Here is a 23,551-nt window from a genome sequence, read left to right as displayed (position 1 = left end):
TGAGTGACTGTGAAATCAAAATGATTTTAGAATAGAAAGGTTTCAATGTTGTAGCAAGAATGTGTATAATGCTAATGGAAAAAGGATCTGGGCGGTGGGTTTGCAAGTGTTTTTAAGTCTTAGTTTACCTTGCAATAATTCTGTACCCTTCATATCTGTGAGCTACATCCCCACAGGTTCAGCCAACCATTAACCAAAAATGTGTCTGCACTGAACATATATGACTTTCTTCTCATTATTCTCTAAAAAGTACAGTATTAACAGCTATTTACGTAACATTTACATCGTCTTAGGTGTTAGATGTAATCTAGAGATGCTTTATACAGGAAGATGTGTACAGGGTCTGTATAAATGCTATACCGTTTTGCACAAAGGGCTTTAGTAACTTGGGTATATGAGAGAAGGCTTGGAACAGATGTGTTGCAGGTACCAAGATATGTCAACATACTGGTTTTACCATCATAAAAAAATTTACAGTAAGAAGAAACTTGCATAACCTGAGCAGAGAAATCAGGCAAAGGGGCAAGTACTATAATAATGACTTAGGTGAGAAAATATGAAGATCTCAAACATATCATTAACTCCCCCCAGGTACTGACTTTCCTTTCCTGGACTCTAGCCAAGCTTTTTTTAATCTCAAGTTTCCTCTAGCAGATAGAATAAGAGATGACTTGCTGATCATGAAGATCCTTTCCAGACTTGAAATTCCACATGTCTACAAATACACCGATTATTTACCTTCCATTAAGGGCACTGATAATTCTGCCAAAAGACATCCAATCCCCTTCCAATCAAACAGCAGGGAAAAAAAAAACCCAGCACAGTACAACAGTATTCACTTAGATTAAACCCATTTGTGAGACAAAGTCAAATGCTAGAAGGATTGGGTAGCCTATTATTAACAGCAACATTAAAAAAAAAATCCTTGAACTTTTAGCAGGCACTTTAAAATATGTGTTTTTATTACTGTAATCTTTAAGTATATTTTTAGTGGCAGCCATTAGCCCTCCTGCTGTTAATGGATTGTCAGCATTTCCATTAGAAGACCACTTTCTAAGAAATCTACATTTTATCTACTCTACTTTGAGTCAAGCTCAAAACTGAGAATATTCTGACTAAGGGGATGAAAGAATTTGAATCTTTAATGATGAACAATGTGATAGCCATGCAAAACAGCTCCAGGCCTGGTTCACAGATTCTCTGATCTCTTTCTGTTGGGCCTTCAAGGGTGGTTTCCCTGGCAAAGGAGCTGAATGTAATCCGGTCAGGAGACAGTTTGTAATGAGCTTCCTGGGAAGAAAAGCACTTTAGAAATATAACAAATAATGAAGACCATGGCATGGCATTTTTCTAAGAGAAAAGGTATTTCATTTCAATCTTTGACTATATTAAGGTTTCCATTTATAAAGTTTTCCCCCAAGAAAAATAATCCCATTTATAGTCCTGTCCATATGAAAGTATTTTTTTTTAATTTCCCTCCTACAAAGTTTTCTTTCGTAAGAAGTACTTAACATGGAGCAAGGCAGTAAATATCTTGACAAAGGCCTTTAAAGGTTTCTGTATTTTTGAGAAATCCTGTCATCTCTACTAAAATGAAATGGGAAAACTCCTAGTGTGATGTGCTTTAGAACTCTGATAAGCAAGAGCAACTATTCACAAAGAGAGGCTTGAGGTTTAGTTCTGGCCAAATCAGTAAATACCATCATCATCAACTGACCTTTAGTGGGACCTGCCACATGTTGGGTGCTAGATCCTGTTAGAAGGACTTTAAAGTGTGAAAGAATTTAATCCAGCAACCCTAGGAGTTGCTGGGGAAAGGAAAGAGCAAGACCAAAAGACCATACCTATGGCCACCTAACTAGGAAGTAAGTCCATACTTCTTGTCACCTAGTATAATTAATACTTTGTTTTTTAGTGCTGGTCCTAGAACTTGAACTCAAGGCCTGTACACTGTCCCTAAGCATTGTTGCTCAAGGCTAGCACTCTACAATTTGAGCCATAGATCTATTTCTGGATTTTTTTGGTGTTTAGTTGGAGATAAGAGTCTCATGGGCCAGGCGCTGGTGGCTCACGCCTGTAATCCTAGCTACTCAGGAGGCTGAGATCTGAGGATCGCGGTTCAAAGCCAGCCCGGGCAGGAGAGACTGTGAGACTCCTATCTCCAATAAACCACCAGAAAACTGGAAGTGGCGCTGTAGCTCAAGGGGTAGAGCACTCGCCTTGAGCTGAAGAGCTGAGGGACAGCGCCCAGGCCCAGAGTTCAAGCCCCACGACCGACAAAAAAAAAAAAAAAAAAAAAGAGTCTCATGGACTTTTCCTGCTCTAGCTGGCTTTGAATCAAGATCCTCAAATCTCAGCCTCCTGAGTAGTTAGGGTTACAGGTGTGAGCCACTGGTGCCCAGCTTTAATTACCTACTTGCTTCATAAAAGGATTTAGTGTTCACTCACACTTTTGTACATTTTATTTGTACATTTTTCTGTGCTGGTGCTAGGGCTTGAACTCAGGGCTTCAAGTTCATTTCTCTTTTGTTTGTTTGTTTGTTTCTTATTCATGGCCAATGCTCTACCACTTTAGCCATACCTCCAAGTTTCAGGTTTTGCTGGTTAATTGGAGATAGTGTCTCGTGGATTTTTCTACACCAGCTGGCTTTGAACCATGATTCCTTAGATCTCAGTCTCCTGAATCAGCAGGATTACATTAATGAGCCACTGATGCCCAGCTTGCTTGTACATTGTTTTAAAACCTCATTGCCCAAAAATAGTGTCAAATAGGAAATCAAATTCAGTTTCATAAAACATATTTTATATCTCTTTTCTCAAAAACAGAACGATCTTAAGAATTAGCAGTGACAAAGCTGACACTGGAAGCTCATGCCTGTAATCCTAGCTACTCAAGAGGCTGAGATCTGACGTTTGCAGTTTGAAGCCAGCTTAAGCAGGAAAAGCCCATGAGACTCTTATGTCCAATTAACCACCAAAACACACACACACACACACACACACACACACACAAAGTGGAAGTGGAGCTGTGGCTCAAGTGGTAGAGTGTTAGCTTTGATCAGAAATGTTCAGGGACAGTGAACAGGCCCTATGTTCAAGCCCCAAGACTAGTGCGCATGCACGCATGCATGCACACATGCACGTGCACACACACACACACACACACACACACATAGAATTATCAGTGGCTGAAATGAGGATGGCTATTATTTAGAAAACAAACCAAAACAAAATAGTGTTAGTAAAGGCATGGAGAAACGAGACTAGAACCTTCCTGACAAACGGATCTGTTCTATACCATACTTTATAATATAAGCAATACTTTATAATAAGTAACACTTTATACTAAGTAAAATAAGTAAGACCCAAAAGGGCAAATGCTGTGTTAATTCTATTTAGAGTAGTCAAATTCATAAAGAAGTCTTCATTCATGCCTCAAGTAGTACAATGTCTGAGTTCAAACTCCAGTACCACTACAATAAAAAGTAGAATAATGGCTGGGTGCCAGTGGTTCATGCCTGTAATCCTAGCTACTCAGGAGGCTGAGATCTGAGGATCACGGTTCAAAGCCAGCCCAGGCAGGAAAGTCTGTGAGACTCTTATCTCCAATAAACCACTATAAAACCGGAACTGGCTCTGTGGCTCAAGTGGTAGAGCACTTGCCTTGAGCTGGAGAGTGCATGGACAGCGCCCAAGCCAAGTTTAAGCCCCACGATTGGAAAAAAAAAAAAAAGTAGAATAATGTTTTTCAGGGGTAGGAAAGAAATTTCTTTGAAGGATACAGAGTTTCTGTTTGGGATGATGAAAACATCTGGAGTGGGGTGGTGGCAATGGCTGCAAAACAATGTACAAGGAATGTTCTTGATGCACTCTATACCAAAAGAATAGTTCGAATGGGACCGGAGGAGGCTCAGTGAAGGTGCACCTGCCTGGCCTGCATGAGGCTCTGGATCTGATCCCAGCACTTTAAAAAAATAGTGAAAATGGCAAATTAGGGCTGGGAAGGTGGCTCAGTGGTAGAGCACTTGCCTTGCACGCCAGAGGCCCTCGGTTCGATTCCTCAGCACCACATAAGCAGAAAAATCCAGAAGTGGTACTGTGGCTCAAGTGGTAGAGCACTAACCTTGAGCTGAAGAGCTCGACAGTGCCCAGGCCCAGAGTTCAGGCCCCATGACTGACAAAAGGAAAGGAAAGAAAAAGAAAAGAAAAGGAAAGGAAAGAAAGGAAAGGAAAAAAAAGAAGAGAGCAATTTATACGTTGTATATGTATTTGCGTCAATTTATAAAAACTAGCAGTAGGTCACATACATTATACAAATCTGTTTCTCCTTTCAAAAGAAAAAGAAATCAGACACATAGCTTCAGTTTATTTTTTTGCCAGTCCTGGGGCTTGAACTCAAGGCCTGGGTCTGTCCCTGAGCTTCTTTTGTTCAAGGCTAGCACTCTACCACTTGAGCCACAGTGACACTTCCAGCTTTTTCTATGTATGTGGTACTGAGGAATTGAACCCAGGGCTTCATACATGCTAGGCAAGTACTCTACCACTAAGCCACATTCCCAGACAACAGTCTCAGTTTTTTAAAGACAATCTTGTATCTCAGATGGCACCTCCTTGTTTGGTTGGCATACATACACCTGGGACAAGAGGCGTTTCCCAGTCTAAAATGAACTAAATAACCATTGCTTTTGACTTAGGACCATTATATCCTGCCACTCAAGGAAAGGGTGTGTGTTTTCATAGTAAAATACAATAGGCTTCCTTCATTGTAAACAAGAAACAATTCTGTTTTCAAGGCCAGTAAAGGAAAACAGTGGCAGATTATTCAAAATGATACATAATGATTTAGAAAACAACATACATGGTTGTGATACTGACATTTATATAGAATGTATCTGCCCTGGGGATTTAGATACCTCAAACAAAAATAACAAACTTTCACTAGGAAGACTACTTCCAAAGCAAAGCCTGAATGTTAGTCAAAAGCCACTGACCTAGGCCTGACCCAAGCCTGACCCAGGCTTCTTGACCCTCACTACGAAGTGCCATCTCCAACATGGCAACCAAGCTTTGACATTAAATTCCTTTAAAGTACCTTCCTTGAGACAATCTTCTAGAGAAACACCCACCAAAGAAAGGTAATAATAAGTTAGACAGCCAAGAAGGTAGAGGTGGGCCAAATTGCTGTCTTCATCATGGTGTGTCTTAGCCATGTTTTTACCTTCTCTGTGATACTTCTTTTTGAGTAAACTTTCCTATCACCTTAAAAAAGGAAAGATAATGATAAGACTCTGCTAGGAAGTTGCTATAGTTTGGATTTGAAATGTCCCGCAGAAGCCCGTGTGTCAAGAGCCTGAGCTCTTGCTTATAGCACGATTGAGAGGTGGTAGCAACTTCCAAAGTCCAGTTTATTTGGGAAGCCTTTCCACCACTAGGGGGAGGGCATTCAAAGAGAATCAGGTGACCCCGCTCCTTTCTTTGCTTCTCAACTGCTGAGGTGAGTAGCACTCTCCACCACACACTCCCACCATGATGTGCTGCCTCACCACAGGCCCAAAACCAACAGGGCCAATTAACACTGTACGTCAAAGTAAACTTTTCTTTTTTTAAAAAAAGTTGATCGTCATAGGTATTTCTGTTACAGTAAGGTAAAGCTGACTAACACAGGTTGCTTCCCTTTGCCACTTTGGTTGTATTATAGGGTACCATCTACATATGAGTCAAGACTACATAGAAGAGGGGCTGGGAAGGTGGCTCAGTGGTAGAGTGCCTGCCTTGCATGCATGAGGCCCTGGGGTCGATTCCTCAGCACCACATAAGCAGAAAAAGCTGGAAGTGTTGCTATGGCTCAAGTGGTAGAGCACTAGCCTCGAGCTGAAGAGCTGAGGGACAGTGCCCAGGCCCAGAGTTCAGGCCCCACGACTGGTAAAAAAACAAACAAACAAAAAGACTACATAGAAGAATCAAGTAATAAATAAGTGATACAATTGAAAAATAACTTGTACGCTGATAACCCACATATCAGACGGAATAAGTAGGAACAGATCATCTAAATTATAGCAATTGAGAAGTACATAGATTGCTTGTTTCAAATTCTCAAAAGACAGCTAGGAATGTGGCTTAGTGGTAGAGTGCTTGCCTAGCATGCATGAAGCCCTGGATTTGATTCCTCAGCACCATATCAACAGAAAAAGCCAGAAGTGGTGCTGTGGCTCAAGTGGTAGAGTGCTAGCCCTGAGCAAAGGAAGCCATTGTGGCAGGCAGCCTCTAAAATCTCCCCCTGGGCCCCACCTTCTGCTATTCACAGGCTTGTGTAAGGTCCTTCCTGGGGCCGTGTGAGCACCACTGATATGAGAGTCAGGCAGGAAACCACAGCCATGGGAAACTAGAAAGATCAAAGATCATGCTCTCCTTAAAAGAAATTCAAAATAGCGTTGATGACCACGAAAGCCAAGTCTGTGTATTGAATATGATTCTACCAATACCAAGTTGTAATCAATCTCTGTAGCTAGCAACATTGCAATGAAAGGCTAAGGAGCTATCCATGAGTACAGAGAATTTAGGCCTTGCCATATCCTTCACAGATGCTGGAAGGGTCTGTAAGCAGCTTTTCCTCACATACCCATTCATGCAAGACATTCAGTCAATGGGGAAACACTCAGGGTATAGGCAACGTAAGCTATATACTACGCTGCATACCAATGCTGTTAGACCAAAATTTGTACTTTAACTCTTTCTATTTTGTGCCTTTCCAAGTTTGGATTATTTCTATCAGTACTGTATTTGCTGGTAATGCAAATCCTCTATTTTAAGAAATGAGTTCCAATCCCAAATCCACAAATAAAGAATTATTATAATAATAGCATATTCATGAAAAGCAAATTACTTATCTTGGCGTTTAACATCCTTGTAACTATTCCTGTACTTTTAATGTCAACAGAAAAAAAAGTAATGCCTAAGTCTGGCTGATATAGTAAATTAATGTTAATAACAGTTTTGACACTAATAGCAAGTATTAAAAAGAAAAACCTCTAGTTTCTAAGCTAGGTTTCATTTCTTAAAAATTACCTGAGCACACTGTCACCAGACTCCCCAAGAACAATTCCAGCTTCTACGTCACTTTCACTAGAAACCTGAAACAACTAGTCTATAATATTTCTATGATAAGCTTGGCGCCAGTGAGTCAAGTCCATAATCCTAGCTACTTAGGAGACTGAGATCTAAGGATTGAGGTTCAAAGCCAGCCCTGGCAGGAAAGTCCCTGAGACTCTTATCCCCAATTAACCACCAGAAAACCAGCAGTGGCACTGTGGCTCAAGTGGTATAGCACTAGCTTTGAGTACAAAAGTTCAGGGATAGTACCTAGGCCCTCAGTTCAGGCCCCATGACCAACAACAAAAAAAAAATCTAGCTGGGCACTGGTGGCTCACACCTGAAATCCTAGCTACTCAGGAGGCTAAGATCTAAGGATCTCTTGTCTCCAATAAACTACTTGGAAAAAAGCTTGAAGTGGCACAGTGGCTCAAGTGGTAGAGCACTAGCCTTGAGCCCAAAGAGGCTCAGGGGCAGTACCTAGGCCCTGAGATCAAGCCCCAGGACAGAAAAAAGAATTCGTATGATAGTTCACCCTTTCCCTGCCTTTGCTTACTCCTGGTGGAGAAACCATTCAGGCCTTGGATTCCAATCCAAGGTCTTCTTGGCAGTGACTTGGTTCTGAAAAACCTGTCAGCAAATGAATACTGTATGGTTTGAGGAGAAAGCACTGTTGTTTCTTTTCTTTCTTTTTTTTTTTTCTGGTCCTGGGGCTTAATTCAGGGCCTGGGTGCTATCCCTGAGCCCCTTTGTGCTCAAGGCTAGCACTCTACCATTTGTCCCAAAGTGCTACTTCTGTCTTTTCCTGAAGTTTATTTGGGATAAGAGTCTCATGGACTTTGCTGCCCGGGCTGGCTTTGAACCGCGATCCTCAGGTCTCAGCCTTCTAAAGTAGCTAGGATTACAGGTGTGAGCCACCAGCACCCAGCCATGTTGTTTCTATAGAACCTGAAATTGAGTTGTGAAAATGGGAACTACTAAGAGACACAGTAGATCAAATTGGAAAGTTCAGATCCTTATGTCCTCAAGACCAGAGCCTTTACTTTGTCCGCTAAATGAAACTGTCTGAATTAAAAGTTTTAATGGGCCTGAGGAAAATGAAAGATGGAAAGGAGCCCAGTACCTAGCCCTTCTCATCCTGCCAGATCTTTCTGGAAGTTATTAGGGGTTCAGGAAGTGCATGCATACTATCCACCCCTCTCAGCCTCAAATCACTTAGAAGCTGCTAGGCTTTAAGAAAACCATCTCTGCTGGGTGCCGGTGGCTCATGCCTATAATCCTAGCTACTCAGGAGGCTGAGATCTAAAGATCATGGTTGAAAGCCAGCCCAGGCAGAAAAGTCCATGAGACACTTATCTCCAGTTAACTGCCAGAAAACAGGAAGTGGCACTGTGGCTGTGTTAGCTTTGAGTATAGGGACAGTGCCCAGGCCTAGAGTTTAAGCCCCACAACCAACAAAAAAAAAGAAAAAGAAAGAAAGAAAGGAAGGAAGGAAGGAAGAGAGAGAAAGAAAGAAGGGAAGGGAGGGGGGGGGGGAAGGGAGGGGGGGGGGGAAGGAGGGGGGAGGGAGGAAAGGAGGAAGGAAGGAAGAAAGAAAGAAAGAAAGAAAAAGGGAGGGAGGGAGGAAAGGAGGAAGGAAGGAAGGAAGGAGGGAAGGAGGGAGGAAAGGAGGAAGAAGGAAGGAAGGAAGGAAGGAAGGAAGGAAGGAAGGAAGGAAGGAAGGAAGGAAGGAAGAAAACCATCTCTTCCAACTTCTGGAACATTGTTCAACTTACTAATTGAGTGTTTAACTTTTAGATAATCTTATAATGAATGTGCTCAAATGAATAGAAGCTACAGAGACAACCCATCAATAAAGTAATTAAATTGAAGTGGATTTTGTTAGAGACTTCTCATATCATATTTGGAAATCTCAACTACTTTGAATCAGAGAAATCAAAGAGAATTGTTTCTTATTGTTTTAAAATGAAAATTAGCTTCAAAAATGTAAGACCTCACTAGGCAATGGTAGCTTACACCTGTCATCCAAGCTACTCAGAGGGTTGAGATCTGGGAATTACGGTTCAAAGCCAGCCTGGGCAGGAAAGTCGGAGAGACTCTTATCTCCAATAAACTACTCAGAAAAAGCTGGAAGTGGTAATGTGGCTCAAGTGGTAGAGCGCTAGCCTTGAGTACAGAGAGGCTCAGGGACAGCGCCCAACCCTGAGTTCAAGCCCCCAAACCACCCAAAAAAATAAAAAGTATAGAACCTCCATTCAGTTGGCTGACAACACTGCTTCTTTTGGGGGGGAAGGGTAAGTACAGTAGAAATACCAATGGAGTTCAAAGTGGCTTCGAGAATTTTGTTTTTCCTTTCCATGTGATCATTCACAGTTATCTATAGGATTTAGGCAAGAAAACAATCTACATCTCTCTCTTAGATGATGGCCTCAGCTCCCCTAAAACTTTTGTGACAAGTCCCCAGTGAAACTTGCATGCCATGGAAAAATGGTAAAATAGATGCATGGTGGACACCTACTTTGCAGGGCAAAATCCTACCTCCTCTCTTCCTCTTACTACCAGTGAAAGAGGAACAAAGTAAATTGAGGGGATGGGTAGGGTTGAGAGACATGGAGGAGAATGATGAAAAGGATGATGTTGATCCAGATGCATACTCACAAACTGACATGTGAAATTGAGACCCCAAAATATAAGAGAAAAAGAAAGAGAGAGAGAGAAGGGGGGGGAGAAAAGAAAAGAAAAAAGAAAAGAGCCAGGCACTGGTGGCTCACACCTGTAATCCTAGCTTCTCAGGAGGCTGAGATCTGAGAATCTAGGTTTGAATCCAGAAATTCAAGTGGCGCTATGACTGAAAATGATAGGGCACTAGGCTTGAGGACAAAAGCTCAGGGACAGCGCCAGGCTCTGAGTTCAAGCCTCACGACCAACAAAAAAAAAAAAAAAAAAAGGAAGAAAGAAAAAAGAAATAGAGAAAAAGAGACTATTCCTATGACAAAGGGTGGCCAGGGGTTTGGAGGCGTGGCTCAGATGGTAGAACACCTGCCAATGAACGTTAAGCATCAGAGAGCAAGTTCAAGTCCTGGTCTCCAATGGAAAAACAAAGGGTGTCCTAGACAACTACATTTCTTTTGCATAGTCCTCCCCAAAACATAAATGCCTGTGATTGATCCAAGAGTCCATGGACCTTGTCTTGCAAGACAAGCTCCATGCTTCCCTGACCTGCTTTGCTCTTAGTCCCAAGCTTTGCATCAGCTCCAACTGAGAGCCTGGGATGAGCCATGAATCCATTCTCTGCAATTCTAGACATTCAATGATAAGCAAATGGCTTCCCAGCTCTGGACAAAGTATAGCAACAGAGATCAGGCCAGGTTTTCTTTTTTTTTGGGTCCAGTCGTGGGGCCTGAACTCTGGGCCTGGGCGCTGTCCCTCAGCTCTTCAGCTCAAGGCTAGCGCTCTACCACTTGAGCCACAGCGCCACTTCTGGCTTTTTTCTTTTTGCTTATGTGGTGCTGAGGAATCGAACCCAGGGCCTCAGGCATGCAAGGCAAGCGCTTTACCACTGAGCCACCTTCCCAGCCCTCAGGCCAGGTTTTCGATGATACTGGGTGCCACCGGGAGAAGTAAGACAGTAGCTCAGTAAGGAAGTAATATGGACTTGAAATCATTGGAGCTGATGCCAGGCAGAGGCTATGTCATGGACTAAGATGAGGGATCTTCTCTAGTGGCTCCATAAACTGAAGATGAACTGAAAACACACATCATTGCCAGGCCACTTGAAATCATTACATACCCATGCTCCATCAGGCCCAAACAGTTCTAGGAAGTTGCCAATGAATTCCCTCGACTTCTCTTCCCACTTTTGAATTAGATCGTGACTCTTTTCTTCCACTCTGTTAACAAATTCCTTTGATCTTTCCTCCACATTCTTGACCTTTTCCTTCATCTTGTCTACCTGGTTCTGGAAACGATACTTCTTCTCCTAGTTAAAATATACAGCAGAAAGAAATGGATTTATCCAAGAGATCAACCACTGACATTAAAAAATCAAGGCCGGGTACTGGTGGCTCAAACCTGTAATCCTAACTATTCAAGAGGCTGAGATCTGAGGATCTCAGTTCAAAGGCAGCCCGGGCAGGAAACTCTGTGAGACTCTTATCTCCAATTAACCCCCCAGAAAACTGGAAGTGGTGATATGGCTCAAAGTGGTAGAGCGCCAGCCTTGAGCAAAAGAGCTCAGAGACAACACCCAGGCCCTGAGTTCAAGCCCCATGACCAAAAATAGTCAAGATGTGGCCATTTTGCAATGACTAGATTGCTGCAAAGCCACATCTCTTGTAAAGAAAGTCACTTGTCATTAATTTATTTTTATATGTAGAAGGAAGTAGCTGCAATACAGACAAACACACACACACACACACACACATATCAGAACACACTTCCTCTATGTTTTTTCCTAAAAAAATAATGACATATTGTTTTTTTGTACTCTATGGGAATCAAGTTCACTTTGCATTTCAGAATTCTCTGAAACATTTTGAATATTGTAAAACTAGACCATAGTTTTCCTATATGCACCTTCCAAACCTTACTGCAGCCTCAAGTGGGTTATAAACTCTAGGTTTGCAACTAAGCTCTCTGTACACAAATATGTACTATTGGGCTGGGAAGGTGGCTCAGTGGTAGAGCGCTTGCCTTGCATGCCTGAGGCCCTGGGTTCGATTCCTCAGCACCACGTAAGCAAAAAGAAAAAAGCTGGAAGTGGCGCTGTGGCTCAAGTGGTAGAGCGTTAGCCTTGAGCTGAAGAGCTAAGGGACAGTGCCCAGGCCCAGAGTTCAGGCCCCACGACCGGACCCAAAAAAAAAAAAAAAAACAACCAAATGTGTACTATGAAAGTCACTCTACCTTCCCTGATTTACTGTGTGGCCTTCGGTGAGTTAGTTGTTCAACCTCTGAGGGCCTCAGTTTCTTCACCTCTGTGTTAGATATAGTTATCAACGCTCTCCCTTGAAGGCTGATCATGAGGAAAACCCATGTAAAACACTTAGATGGGCACATGATAAACTATATAAGTGTTCGATGTTGTGTTTGTAACATTCTTTTCCATAGTTTTCACTGTATTGCAAATGGCCATTATGCACAGCAGTTCCAGGCAGCATACAATACTAGAGTGAGCACTGGGCTGGGAGTCATGAGATTGCTGCTGCCACCTCTACCTCTCTCATACTTGGGAGACTTTGGCCAGGTTTTTTGGCTCTTTTGGATCAGTTCTCTTCATCTCTAAGTCAAGGGACTTGAACTGGATGTCTGACCGCCATCAAGTCCCGGCCACTTGTAAGGCTTTGTGATTCATCTGCACGCCCATCTGACACATTCAATTTCCTCTCTGAGCTGTGGTCAGGTTTGTTGTGATAGAAAGGCAGCGAGCGAGCGCATGCCCACTGCCTGCATGGTTCCTTGGGCTAAGTGGCTTATCTAAAGACCATTTAAGGAGAGCTAGCAATAACTTTTGGAAATGGCTTGCTGTGCTTGGATGGTTGACTGGATTCAATTTAAAAGAACAGACAGTTTAATTTATTGAAATAACCAAGGCTTTATTCTCTATAAGATAGCAAATAATCACTTTGACTGAATTCTTTTCAGCCACTTGTTCAGGAGCCACTTGAACCCAACATTTTCCATTTTGTTGCCCGGCTAGTACAAAGCCAGAGGGCTGGACTCCCAACATGGCCTGTTCAGGAGGACAATTATTAATCGCTAATTTACAGTTAATGATCCCCTCCTATTTTAGAGGTATCAATGAGCCATTGTATGGAATGCTGGATAATTATGGCTGCACTTAATTATAAGTATCTAGCGTTATAGACAAATTCTACCCACCCCAGTATTTGGGTAGAGGTTGGAATTCTGTATGGAAGGAGAGCTCTGTTAGTTAAGTTAGTTTGTTTTTGTTGGTTGTAGGGCCTGAGCTCTTTTGCTCAAGGGTAGCACTTTACCACTTTGAGCTACAGCACCACTTCTGCCACTGGAGATAAGAGTCTCACAGACTTTCCTGCCCAGCTTGGCTTCAAACCGCAATTCTCAGCTCTCAGCCTCCTGAGTAGCTAGGATAACAGGCATGAGCCACCAAGAGCTTTGGGTTTAATCATAGATATTACTCCTTGGAGGCTTCTTGTCTGGAATTCACCATCATCACCTCCTGCCTCCCAGTTACCCTCTTAGCATTGTAACAGCTTGTTTTGCTTGTTTTAAAGACTGTTTTAACAGTGCTCTATTATTAAACTAACAGCAGCTCTGGGAGAACAATAAAGTAGAAATACAAAAGGAAGCCAAAAACTTCAGGCTTTATTTAAGCAGCTGTAATTTCTCTGGACACAAAAAAAAGGCAGTTAAGATTTTTAATGAGCATCTGTAAGGCCCTAATAAAATGAAAAATGTTAAATGTTAAAACAAGAAAGTATGTTTTATCTGGGCTTAGTATTTCATTTCTTCTACCCTCCCCCTTTCTCTTGGAGTAGAATATAACTCCTGCCGTTCATAAACAGCAGATTTCCCAGAAACCCTTTGTTCATGCCTGAAAACTGAAGAGGGAAATAAGGAAGCTCTTTAGACAATGTGAAAGTTGATACTTGTGCTCTTGGTTAATTTATGCTACCCTTTTTGGAATTGTTTTCTTCATCTGTGAAATGGGTCAATATGTGGATCAAATGGGACAATAAACACAAAGTCTTAGGCACACTGTGTGGTACTGGGTGCTAGTGGTTCATGAGTACAATCCTAGCTACTCAGGAGGCAGAAGTCTGAGAATGTCAGTTCAGCACCAGCACAAGCAGACAAGTCTAACAGACTCTTTTTTTTTTTTTTGGTCGGTCGTGGGGCTTGAACTCTGGGCTTGGGCGCTGTCCCTGTGCTCTTCAGCTCAAGGCGAGAGCTCTACCACTTGAGCCACAGCGCCACTTCCAATTTTCTAGTGGTTTATTGGAGATAAGAGTCTCACAGACTTGGGGCTGGGAAGATGGCTCAGTGGTAGAGCGCTTGCCTTGCATGCCTGAGGCCCTGGGTTCCATTCCTCAGCACCACATAAGCAAAAAGAAAAAAGCCGGAAGTGGCGCTATGGCTCAAGTGGTAGAGCGCTAGCCTTGAGCTGAAGAGCTGAGGGACAGTGCCCAGGACCGGAGTTCAGGCCCCATGACGGACAAAAAAAAAAAAAAAAAGAGTCTCACAGACTTGGGACTGGGAAGGTGGCTCAGTGGTAGAGCGCTTGCCTTGCATGCCTGAGGCCCTGGGTTCGATTCCTCAGCACCACATAAGCAAAAAGAAAAAAAGCCGGAAGTGGTGCTGTGGCTCAAGTGGTAGAGTGCTAGCCTTGAGCTGAAGAGCTGAGGGACAGCGCCCAGGCCCAGAGTTCAGGCCCCACAACCGGACCCCTCCAAAAAAACAAAAAAACAACAGCAAGAAAAAAAGAGTCTCACAGACTTTCCTGCCCAGGCTGGCTTTGAACCTCCATCCTCAAATCTCAGCCTCCTGAGTAGCTAGGATTACAGGCATGAGTCACTGGCGCCCGGCCTAACAGACTCTTATCCTCAATTAATAAGCAAAAAAGCTGACAATGGAGACATGGCTCAAATGGTAGAGCACCAGCTGTGAGCTGAAAAAACCCAGGGTAATCATAAAGCCTTGAGTTCAAGCCCCTGTATCAACAAAAAATTTTTAAAAAACACTCCGATCATATAAAATAATATTTATTGAAATGAACGCCAGGAAATGGAAAAAATTTAAAAAACAAAAGCATGTGGCAATAGTAAATGCTCAATTAATCGCAGCAGTAGAGTATTGGTGGTATGCTGGCTGCCAGAGGGTATGTGTGACATACTTACATTTATGAAGCTGACATTCAGTTCCTTGGCTGTGTACCCTCTCTGAAGGTTGCGTCTGGCATAAACATCATAGTCACGAACAATTCTAGTGATGATGTCTGATGTTGAGATACCCTCTGTTCTCTGTGTTGGAACAAACATTCCTATTGGAGGAAGAAAGAAGAGATAAAGCTAAGATCACTTCAACTGACTCTTTTAATGGCCAGGACAATGTTGAGGCTCTTCGTACAGGAGACCTTCACATCAGGTCCCTGCTGATTCTTTTTTTTTTTTAAGTTTTATTGTTATTACATAGGTGGTGTGCAGAAGGGTTATAGTTACATAGATCAGGTAATGAGTCTTTTTATTGGTGGGTCATGGGGCCTGAACTCTGGGCCTAGGCACTGTCCCTCAGCTCTTCAGCTCAAGGCTTAGGGCTCTACCACTTGAGCTACAAGCCACTTCCGGCATTTTCTGCTTATGTGGTGCTGGGGAATCGAACCCAGGGCCTCATGCATGCAAGACAAGCACTCTACCACTGAGCCACAATCCCAGCCCCCCTGCTGATTCTTACAGTCTCTGTTCTATACACTTTCCCACAATTATACCATGTTCTCATCATCTGGACCTTGATTTGCTCTTGACTGGCTCTTGGCATTTGCTCATGCTGAGCTCTTCCTTTCTGCCCTGGATACCCCTTCCCTGCCCATAGTATCTACACATTTCCTCCTCATTCCCAAGGCCCAGCTTCAGGGTAATGTCTTTAGGAAGTTGTTCCCAACAGCCCTGGGAAGAATCCACAACATCTAGATATAAACATATCTTCTTGATATTGAAAGTATTTTGGGGGGAGTACTATGATTTGAACTCAGCCTCACGCTTCCTTAGCTGGTGCTCTATCATTTGAGCCATGCATCCTGCCATGAAAGTATTTTTTGCCAGTTTTTGGCAAACTTAGGGCCTGAGCAGTATCCCTGAGCCTCTTTGTGCTCAAGGGTAGTGCTCTATCACTTGAGCCACAGTGCCACTTCTGGTTTTTTTCTGAGTAGTTTATTGGAGATAAGAGTCTCATGGACTTTCCTGCCTGGGCTGGCTTTGAACCATGATCCTCAGATCTCTGCCTCCTGAGTAGCTAGGTTTATAGGCATGAGCCATCAGCGCCTGGCCATGAAAGTATTTTTAGTATCTGTCTCCATGTAGATAATGGATATTTCAAATGCCCAGATTATGCCTTGGTTGTTTTTTGCATTGCTCCATCCAGCTTGGTGCTCCTGTGTCTAGTACACAGAAGATGCTCCAAAAAATGCAACTCAAATGAGTAAGTGAATGGAGCATAACAAGTGAGTCAATGAATTAGTCAGCTGGCAGCAACTCCCAAGGAAGTCTGTGGCACATTCTCCCAAAGGAAAAGAAGAATAAGTATAGTATTTTTTAATCTCTCATCTAAAGACATGCCTGTAGGGATGCTGGATGAATTTATTTCCCTAACAAGCATTTTCTCTGCATGGCAGCTTTATTGCTTGAAGGTCCTTTCATCTGGAATATATGGGACAGAGTGAAAATAAACAAGTAGGAAAGATGCCAAGTTTTCATTTGATTTTCTTAAAGTCTTCAAAGATATGTTTGGGGCGCTGGGAATGTGGCTTAGTGGTAGAGTGCTTGCCTAGCATGCATGAAGCCGTGCGTTCAATTCTTCAGTACCACATAAACAGAAAAAGCTGAAAGTGGCACTGTGGGTCACATGGTAGAGTGCTAGCCTTGAGAATAGAGAGGCTCAGGGACAAACCCACCCCCTGAGTTCAAGGCTTAGGACTGGCAAAAAAAGAGATATGTTTGGATGTACCAACCAATAAAGATAAGAATTGGACTCACTCTCAAAATTCTGCTGTCAGTTAAACTCATGTTTTGGCAACTGAGAATCTGCGACTCACATCATTAGAACCACTTAAATAGAAACATCAAACCAGCTGAGTGCTGCTGGCTCACACCTGTAATCCTAGCTACTTAGCAGGCTGAGATCTGAGGATCGTGGTTCAAAGCCAGCCCAGGCAGGAAAGTCTGTGAGACTCTTAAATTCAATAAACCACCAGAAAACCAGAAGTGGCGCTGTGGCTCAAGTGGTAGAGCGCTCGCCTTGAGCTGAAGAGCTGAGGGACAGTGCCCAGGCCCAGAGTTCAAGCCCCAAGACTGACAAAAAAAAAAAAAAAAAAAGCAAGAAAGAAAGCAAGCAAGAAAGAAACATTAAGCCTTGGACAGTATGATACAACTTGGGGGCAAGGGCACTGGGTTCTCAGTTTACAGATGGGCAAGTCTCTTAAACCTCAAGGAAAACTACTTGACCTTAACCTCCTCAATGAATACATAAAGTACCTAGACAAAATGACCTAACTCATCTGGGCCATTTCCTTCTCCCTTAACTCTCCATCTCCAATTGATTTCCAATCACCAACCCACTACTAAAATGTTTCCCTAATTCATCCACTTTTCTCTATCTTCCTTCATCAATCTTGTTCAAAATGTGTGTGTGTGGGGGGGGTGGGATTGGGGGGAGGGAAAGTGGGAGAAAAATGAGGGAGGGGGTAACAAGTTCGACAAGAAATGTACTCACTACTTTAGTTATATACCCTTCTGTATATCACTTTGACAATAGAATTAAAATAAAACAATGAAAAAGGGGTGTGTGTGTGTGTGTGTGTGTGTGTGTGTGTGTGTGTGTGTGTGTGTGTGTGTGTGTGTTACTGAGGATCAAACTCAGGGCTTTACACTTTACCCATTCTAGAGGAGTGTTCTGCCACTGATTTATGACCTTAAGCCAGTGAACCATTGTTGTCCATGTCAAGCTACATAGGAAGATCCACAGAATCTTCAAAGATGCAAGCCAGATGCCTACTCAATGCCCTTTATTGGGTTTAGTGCCAATCTTTAACTTGGCTTTGGAGCAGCTCACGTGATCTCTTCTCTGTACTTCTTCCTCCCATACTGGGCCTTGATCTCAGAGGTCATGCTCTCCCTAGGCTTTTTCTGCTCAAGGACAGAATTCTACTACTTCAGCCACACCTCTCTTTCCTGACTTTTCCTGGTCAATTGGAGGTAAGAGTCTCATAGTTTTTTTTCTGCCCTGGCTGCCATTGAACTATGATCCTCAGATCTCAGCTTCCTGAATTTCTAGGATTATAGGCATGAGCCACTGGCACTCAGCTTCTGAGGAAGTCATTGGGGGCACTGGTAACAAGAGCTTATCTTTCTTTTGTAACCAGAGGCTGCAGGAGATTTGGAGTTGAGAAGATTTGCTTTGGCTGGTTGAAAGAAGCCAAGCCCTCTGCTTATATAATGAGGTACCCGGCTTCCTCCAAATCCTAATTATTGCTCTGCTAAAAATATTCAGTAATGAGCCTGATCAGAGAACCTTTTTTATCATGCTTTTCAGAATTGCAGCGTTTGGTTATGGAACTATTTTAAGAAGCAGTGAAGCACATGTTAATAAAGAAACGTTCAACAGTAGTAGGCAATATTAGCATGATGATGAGTAATGTGGACCTTACAGTCTATTGAACCTCAGCTCCATCTTTTTCATCCAGCTTTTTTTTTTTTTTTTTTTTTTGGTCGATTGTGGGGCTTGAAGTCAGGGTCTGGGCGCTGTCCTTGAGCCTCTTTGTGCTCAAGGCTAGCGCTCTACTACTTGAACCACAGAGTCACTTCCAGTTTTTGAGTGGTTAATTGAAGATAAGAGTCTCACGGGGACTTTTCTGCCCCAGCTGGCTTCAAATCACGATTCTGAGATCTCAGCCTCCTGAGTAGCTAGGATGACAGGCGTGAGCCACCAGGTCCCTGGCTTCATCCAGCTATGTGAGCAGATTTTGACATGCAGTTCTGACAAGCCAAGCAGTAGAAAACTGAATTCACACCCTAATATCCCTGGCTTTGTTTAAAGTGATTTTGACTTTCAAAATCATGATAAGAAGACAAAAGCCAAATATAGATGGGCCATTTTTGAGCATTTTTTTTCTCCCATAAGGACTCTTTCTTTGCCAAACCTTGACTTCAACTCTCTTTTCTAATGATGAATCAGCACAGCCAAGGAATGAATCAGAATTTAGGCTCTCTGGGCTGCTGAAAAGTCACACACCCACAGACTTAGGCCTGTGTTCTCAGCATAAGTCAAATACCATCCGATCATTCAATTTGGAAAGGGAATTGTAGTGAATTAAAGAAGGCTGCAATTCCTTTCCTTTGAGTTTGGGCTGGCATCATTGAGTTACTTGCACTAAAGAGAGTGTCATATATTTGACATTGTATGGCTTCTAAGATTAGGTTGGAAGAAGCATTGAGGGACCTGTCAATGTTGTATGCTCTCTATATAATATACCTCAGCCACCATGCAGTGAGGCCACTAAACAACATAGAGAGGCCACAGGCACATGCTCCAGTGACAACTAACCTCCTTGGTGACAGTCATCATCCAAGGCCAGCCACTCACCTAACCTGGCATCCCCAGTCTAATCAAGCCCTTAGATGATGACTGCCCCTGCCAGCATGATTAGAATTATTGAAAAGCCCAAGCAGGAAACACCCAACCAATCTCCTATTAAGATGTTGGTCCTAGCAGGTGTTGGAGACTCATGCCTATAATCCTAGCCACTCAGAAAGCTGAGATATGAGGATCCAAGTTCAAAACTAGCCTGAGCAGGAAATTCTGTGAGACCCTTATCTACAATAAACTACCCTCCACCCCCCCCCAAAAAAAAAAAAACAGCTGGAAGTATAATTCTGACTCAAATGGTAGAATGTTTAGCCTTGAGCAAAAATCTCAGAGACAAGTCCAGGCCCTAAGTTCAAGCCCCAGGACCAGACCCCCCCCCCAAAAAAAAAATAGAAAAAGAAAAAAGAGAACAAGATGTTGGCCCACAAATCTTGAGCAAGAGAAAGTAACTTTCTCAAGTCACTCACTTTAGGAGCCATTTTGTTATGCAAACAATAGGGACGCTGGATTGCTAGAATTAGAAAATCTTGATCTTGTTCCTATGTCTAGACAACTGGAACTAGGCATTTTATTTCCTAAGACCAGTAAAAACAACTGATTCTTACCTCAATAGACACCACTTTCCTGGCAAGAAAACCATCACTAAGTGCTTGTTCCTATATTACAAGGTAGCTGAAGAACTATCACCCCAGGAAATAGTGATTCAGTTAACCCTAGGATAACTCAGTGGGACTCCAATCCCGGTCTAGATTCCTGCTGGTTTAAATAAGGCCTATGGATTTGCAGCCTCTAACAACCTGGGAACTCATTAGAAATGAGAATCTCAGGGCTGAGACTGTAACTCAATGGTAGAGTGCTTGCCTAGCAAGCACACAGCTCTGGGTTCTATTCCCAGCACTGGAGCAGAAAAAAAGAAGAAAAATTAAAAAAGAATAGGAATCTCAGGCTTCACCAGATCTACTGAATTCAAATCTTAATCTTTTATTTTTTTTTTAATTTTATTTTATTGTAAAGCTACTATACAGAGGGTTACAGTTACATGACAAATCTTAATCTTTAGAAGACCCTCTGGAGTTTGAAAAGCAGTGGCTAAAACCAGGTCCTTATGTTATCTTAAGGAAGAGCAGCTAGCTCACATCTTGGATCTAACAAATACTTCAAAAAGTATGAATTGCCCCATAACCCATCTTAACATCTTAATGTAACTCATTTACCAGTCATTTCTTCCTTCTCTCTCCAGCACCACACTTCCCAGTTCCTCAGCAGCCTCCCAAGTCTGAATGAAGTGCATAAACTTTCCTTTCCTGGACTTTTTTTTTTTTTTTTTGCCAATCCTGGGGCTTGAACTCAGGACCTGGGTACTTTCCCTGAGCCTCTCTGTGCTCAAGGCAAGCGTTTTACCACTTGAGCCACAGTCCCACTTCTGGCTTTTTCTGTTTATGTGGTACTTAAGGAATCAAACCCAAAGCTTCATGCATACTAGGCAAACAGTCTACCACTAAGCCACATTCCCAGCCCTCCTGGAACTCTTAAAAACAAGATTGGCACTGGCAAATGACAGGCTTCTGGTTCTTCACCAATTCCCTAACTCCTGAAGGAGCCTAGACTGATATAGTATAGATCTGACTACCATTTCTGAGGGTGGTGTGAAACTTTCCCAGTTGGTTCCAAAAAGGTGTGACCCAACCAAAACCCATCAGAGAGAATAAGTACATTCTATGTATCAGAATGATTTCCTAAACAATTGTCCAAGGTCTTTCATTTGTAGGCATCACACCTGCTCTGAGATCCTGTGCCCAATGACGCCAAGACCTCTGTTATTTCAAAGAGAGGTAGATGTGGCCAAGGACAAGGAAATTGTTCAGCCTTTGATTTCTAAAACAAACTCTTTTAGAAGGCACATTGGAAAAAGAAGGATTACTAAGAGCAAGTACAGGCTGGGCACTGGTGGCTCACGCCTGTAATGCTAGCTACTTAGAAGCTGAGATCTGAGGATCATAGTTTGAAGCCAGTCCAGGCAGAAAAGTCCCCATGAGACTCTTACCTGTAATATAAGCCGCTCAAAAAAACTGGAAGTGGGGCTGGGAAGGTGGCTCAGTGGTAGAGTGCTTGCCTTGCATGCATGAAGCCCTGGGTTTGATTCCTCAGAACCACATAAGCAGAAAAAACCAGAAGTGGTGCTGTGGCTCAAGTGGTAGAGCCCTAGCCTTGAGCTGAAGAGCTAAGGGACAGAGCCCAGGCCCATGACCAACCAAAAATACCAAAACAAAACAAAACAAAAACCCTGGAAGTGATGCTATAGCTCAAGTGGTAGAGCGCTAGCCTTGAGTGCCCAGGCCCTAGTTCAAGCCCCACAACTGATCAAAAAAAGAGAGCAAGTACAAAAAGGACTTTCTTAATTCCAGAATTGTCCCTTGAGTTATTAAGAACCAGAAGCTGAACAGAAATTGGCCTGGGTATTTTACTGTGAGCCCTGAAATGGGCCTAGAATGAAAAAGGGACAGTTTTGTTCATTCCATTTGTACCTCAGTCCTAAGGTTGAGTTCTTTAGTGCTCAGAGCAATTCCTATATAAATACCTAAATAGCGTGTTATGTGTTTCACGATGGACCTGTAGCACACGTCAACAGAGGTGTGTAGAAGCTCCTGGGCAGACACCCGAAATCCCAATAACCTGTACCTCTATGCAGCAGTCCTCAGGAAAATGCCTCACCTGCTTCCTTTATATGCTTATAAACATCATCAGAACCAGCAGAAGAATACGGAATGTCGTCATGAGCCACAAAGTCAATCTGTTGGAGAGAGACATCCTCATAAGAATGGAGGTGTACATCTTTAGACTTGAAGGGGATTAGGGATTCCCCCCCCCCAAAAAAAAAAAAACCTGTTTGAAATAAGGCAGGCATAGGTTACATTTATTGTGTGGCTCTGAATCTTCGACTGACAGGTGTTTTCAACGATCTCCATTTTTCCATGACATCACAAAAAGAAGAGAATTGATGTTTGGTTCTTCTCCTTCATCAGTCTCTGCCTTTGACAGTAGGTTTCTTGGCTCCATCCCTTTGCCTCTAAACTTTCTCCTTTAGAGAACTCGCATGTTTCTCAGGTTTTAATGAGCCTTACTATGATAAGGAATCCACATCTCCATTCCCTGTCCCATGGCAATAGACCCTCCCACTTAGGTTATATTTTGTACTATGAAAAGGAATTTGTCTCTTTTCCTATTTGATCCTCATAACCTTGTCATGTGAGTAGGCTACATAGGACATAGGGTTAGAATATAAAGGGCAAAAGCTATACAACTCATTCGATATCTCCATAGTCATACCACTCATTAGTCGGTTGAAAATGAGGGTGGGTAGTCATGAACTAGGCCAGGCTTTCTTACCTCATATTGCAGCCATCTTCTCTTTTACCTTTCCGCCCTCCCCCCCACCCCCCACATACATCAAAATCAATCTGCCCTGCATTTAATCTCACCTTTCCTGAAAAACTGGTTCCTCCTTCTGCCTTCCAATGGCACCTCGATTTTCTCATTCTATCTTGAAGACTACCACCTTGGAATTGACCATTCTTCCCTACTTCCTTCACTTTCCACGGCACACAGGTCACAGGTTCCACTGTGTGTGTGTGTGTGTGTGTGTGTGCACATGTGCGCTTTACCCATGTATACGCATACGTGTGCATATGCTCGTACCCACTGCTTTCTCTTCATTGGCACTCTACCGAATTCAAGGCCCTGTCACTTGCATTACTGGCACCAACTTGAATTTGGGCTCCCTTACTGCAAGCTCTCTCCTCCGAAAGCCATCTACCTGTCATGTGGAGTATCCTCTTTAAACACTGGCCTTTGTCATGCTTGCAAAGCTTCATCTTTCAATGAAGAAACCCTTTAATCATGATTTCTCAGCGTCATTACCATTGATGTTGGAGGCTAGATAAATTGGGGGGGGGGGGGCTGCTGTTTTGTGTATTGGAAGATGCTTAGCAGCATCCCATGCTTTCCTCCCACTAGATGCCAGTAGCAACCTCTAGCTATATAACCAAAACTGTCTCCAGATATTGCCAAATGTCCCTTGGAAGGGAAACTCACTGGAGCATTACTAGATTAAATGATATAATTATGTAAC

At 42.9% G+C, this 23,551-nt stretch overlaps 1 protein-coding gene across 5 annotated transcripts in view; it reads right to left on the bottom strand.

Moving 5' to 3' along the window:
- Pcyt1b (phosphate cytidylyltransferase 1B, choline) overlaps positions 1-23,551 on the bottom strand; it is a 73,313-nt gene that overhangs the window by 5,524 nt on the left and 44,238 nt on the right. For 4 of the 5 annotated variants that reach the window (XM_042670208.1, XM_042670210.1, XM_042670209.1 and 1 more), the window contains exons 5-7: positions 22,135-22,213; positions 14,964-15,106; positions 10,880-11,068 (exon numbers count right to left, since the gene is read on the bottom strand). In XM_042670208.1, coding sequence (XP_042526142.1) covers positions 10,880-11,068; positions 14,964-15,106; positions 22,135-22,213 — 411 coding nt within the window. Of the gene's footprint in view, positions 1-1,159; positions 1,250-10,879; positions 11,069-14,963; positions 15,107-22,134; positions 22,214-23,551 lie in introns of those variants that run through there. The other variant, XM_042670212.1, reaches the window with a different exon arrangement.

The sequence above is a fragment of the Dipodomys spectabilis genome, unplaced genomic scaffold (genome assembly GCF_019054845.1).
Source record: "Dipodomys spectabilis isolate Male_0828 unplaced genomic scaffold, ASM1905484v1 ptg000526l, whole genome shotgun sequence".
NCBI lineage: Eukaryota > Metazoa > Chordata > Mammalia > Rodentia > Heteromyidae > Dipodomys > Dipodomys spectabilis.
Note: the sequence above shows the minus strand (reverse complement) of the source record. Positions and strands in the feature narration are given on the sequence as shown.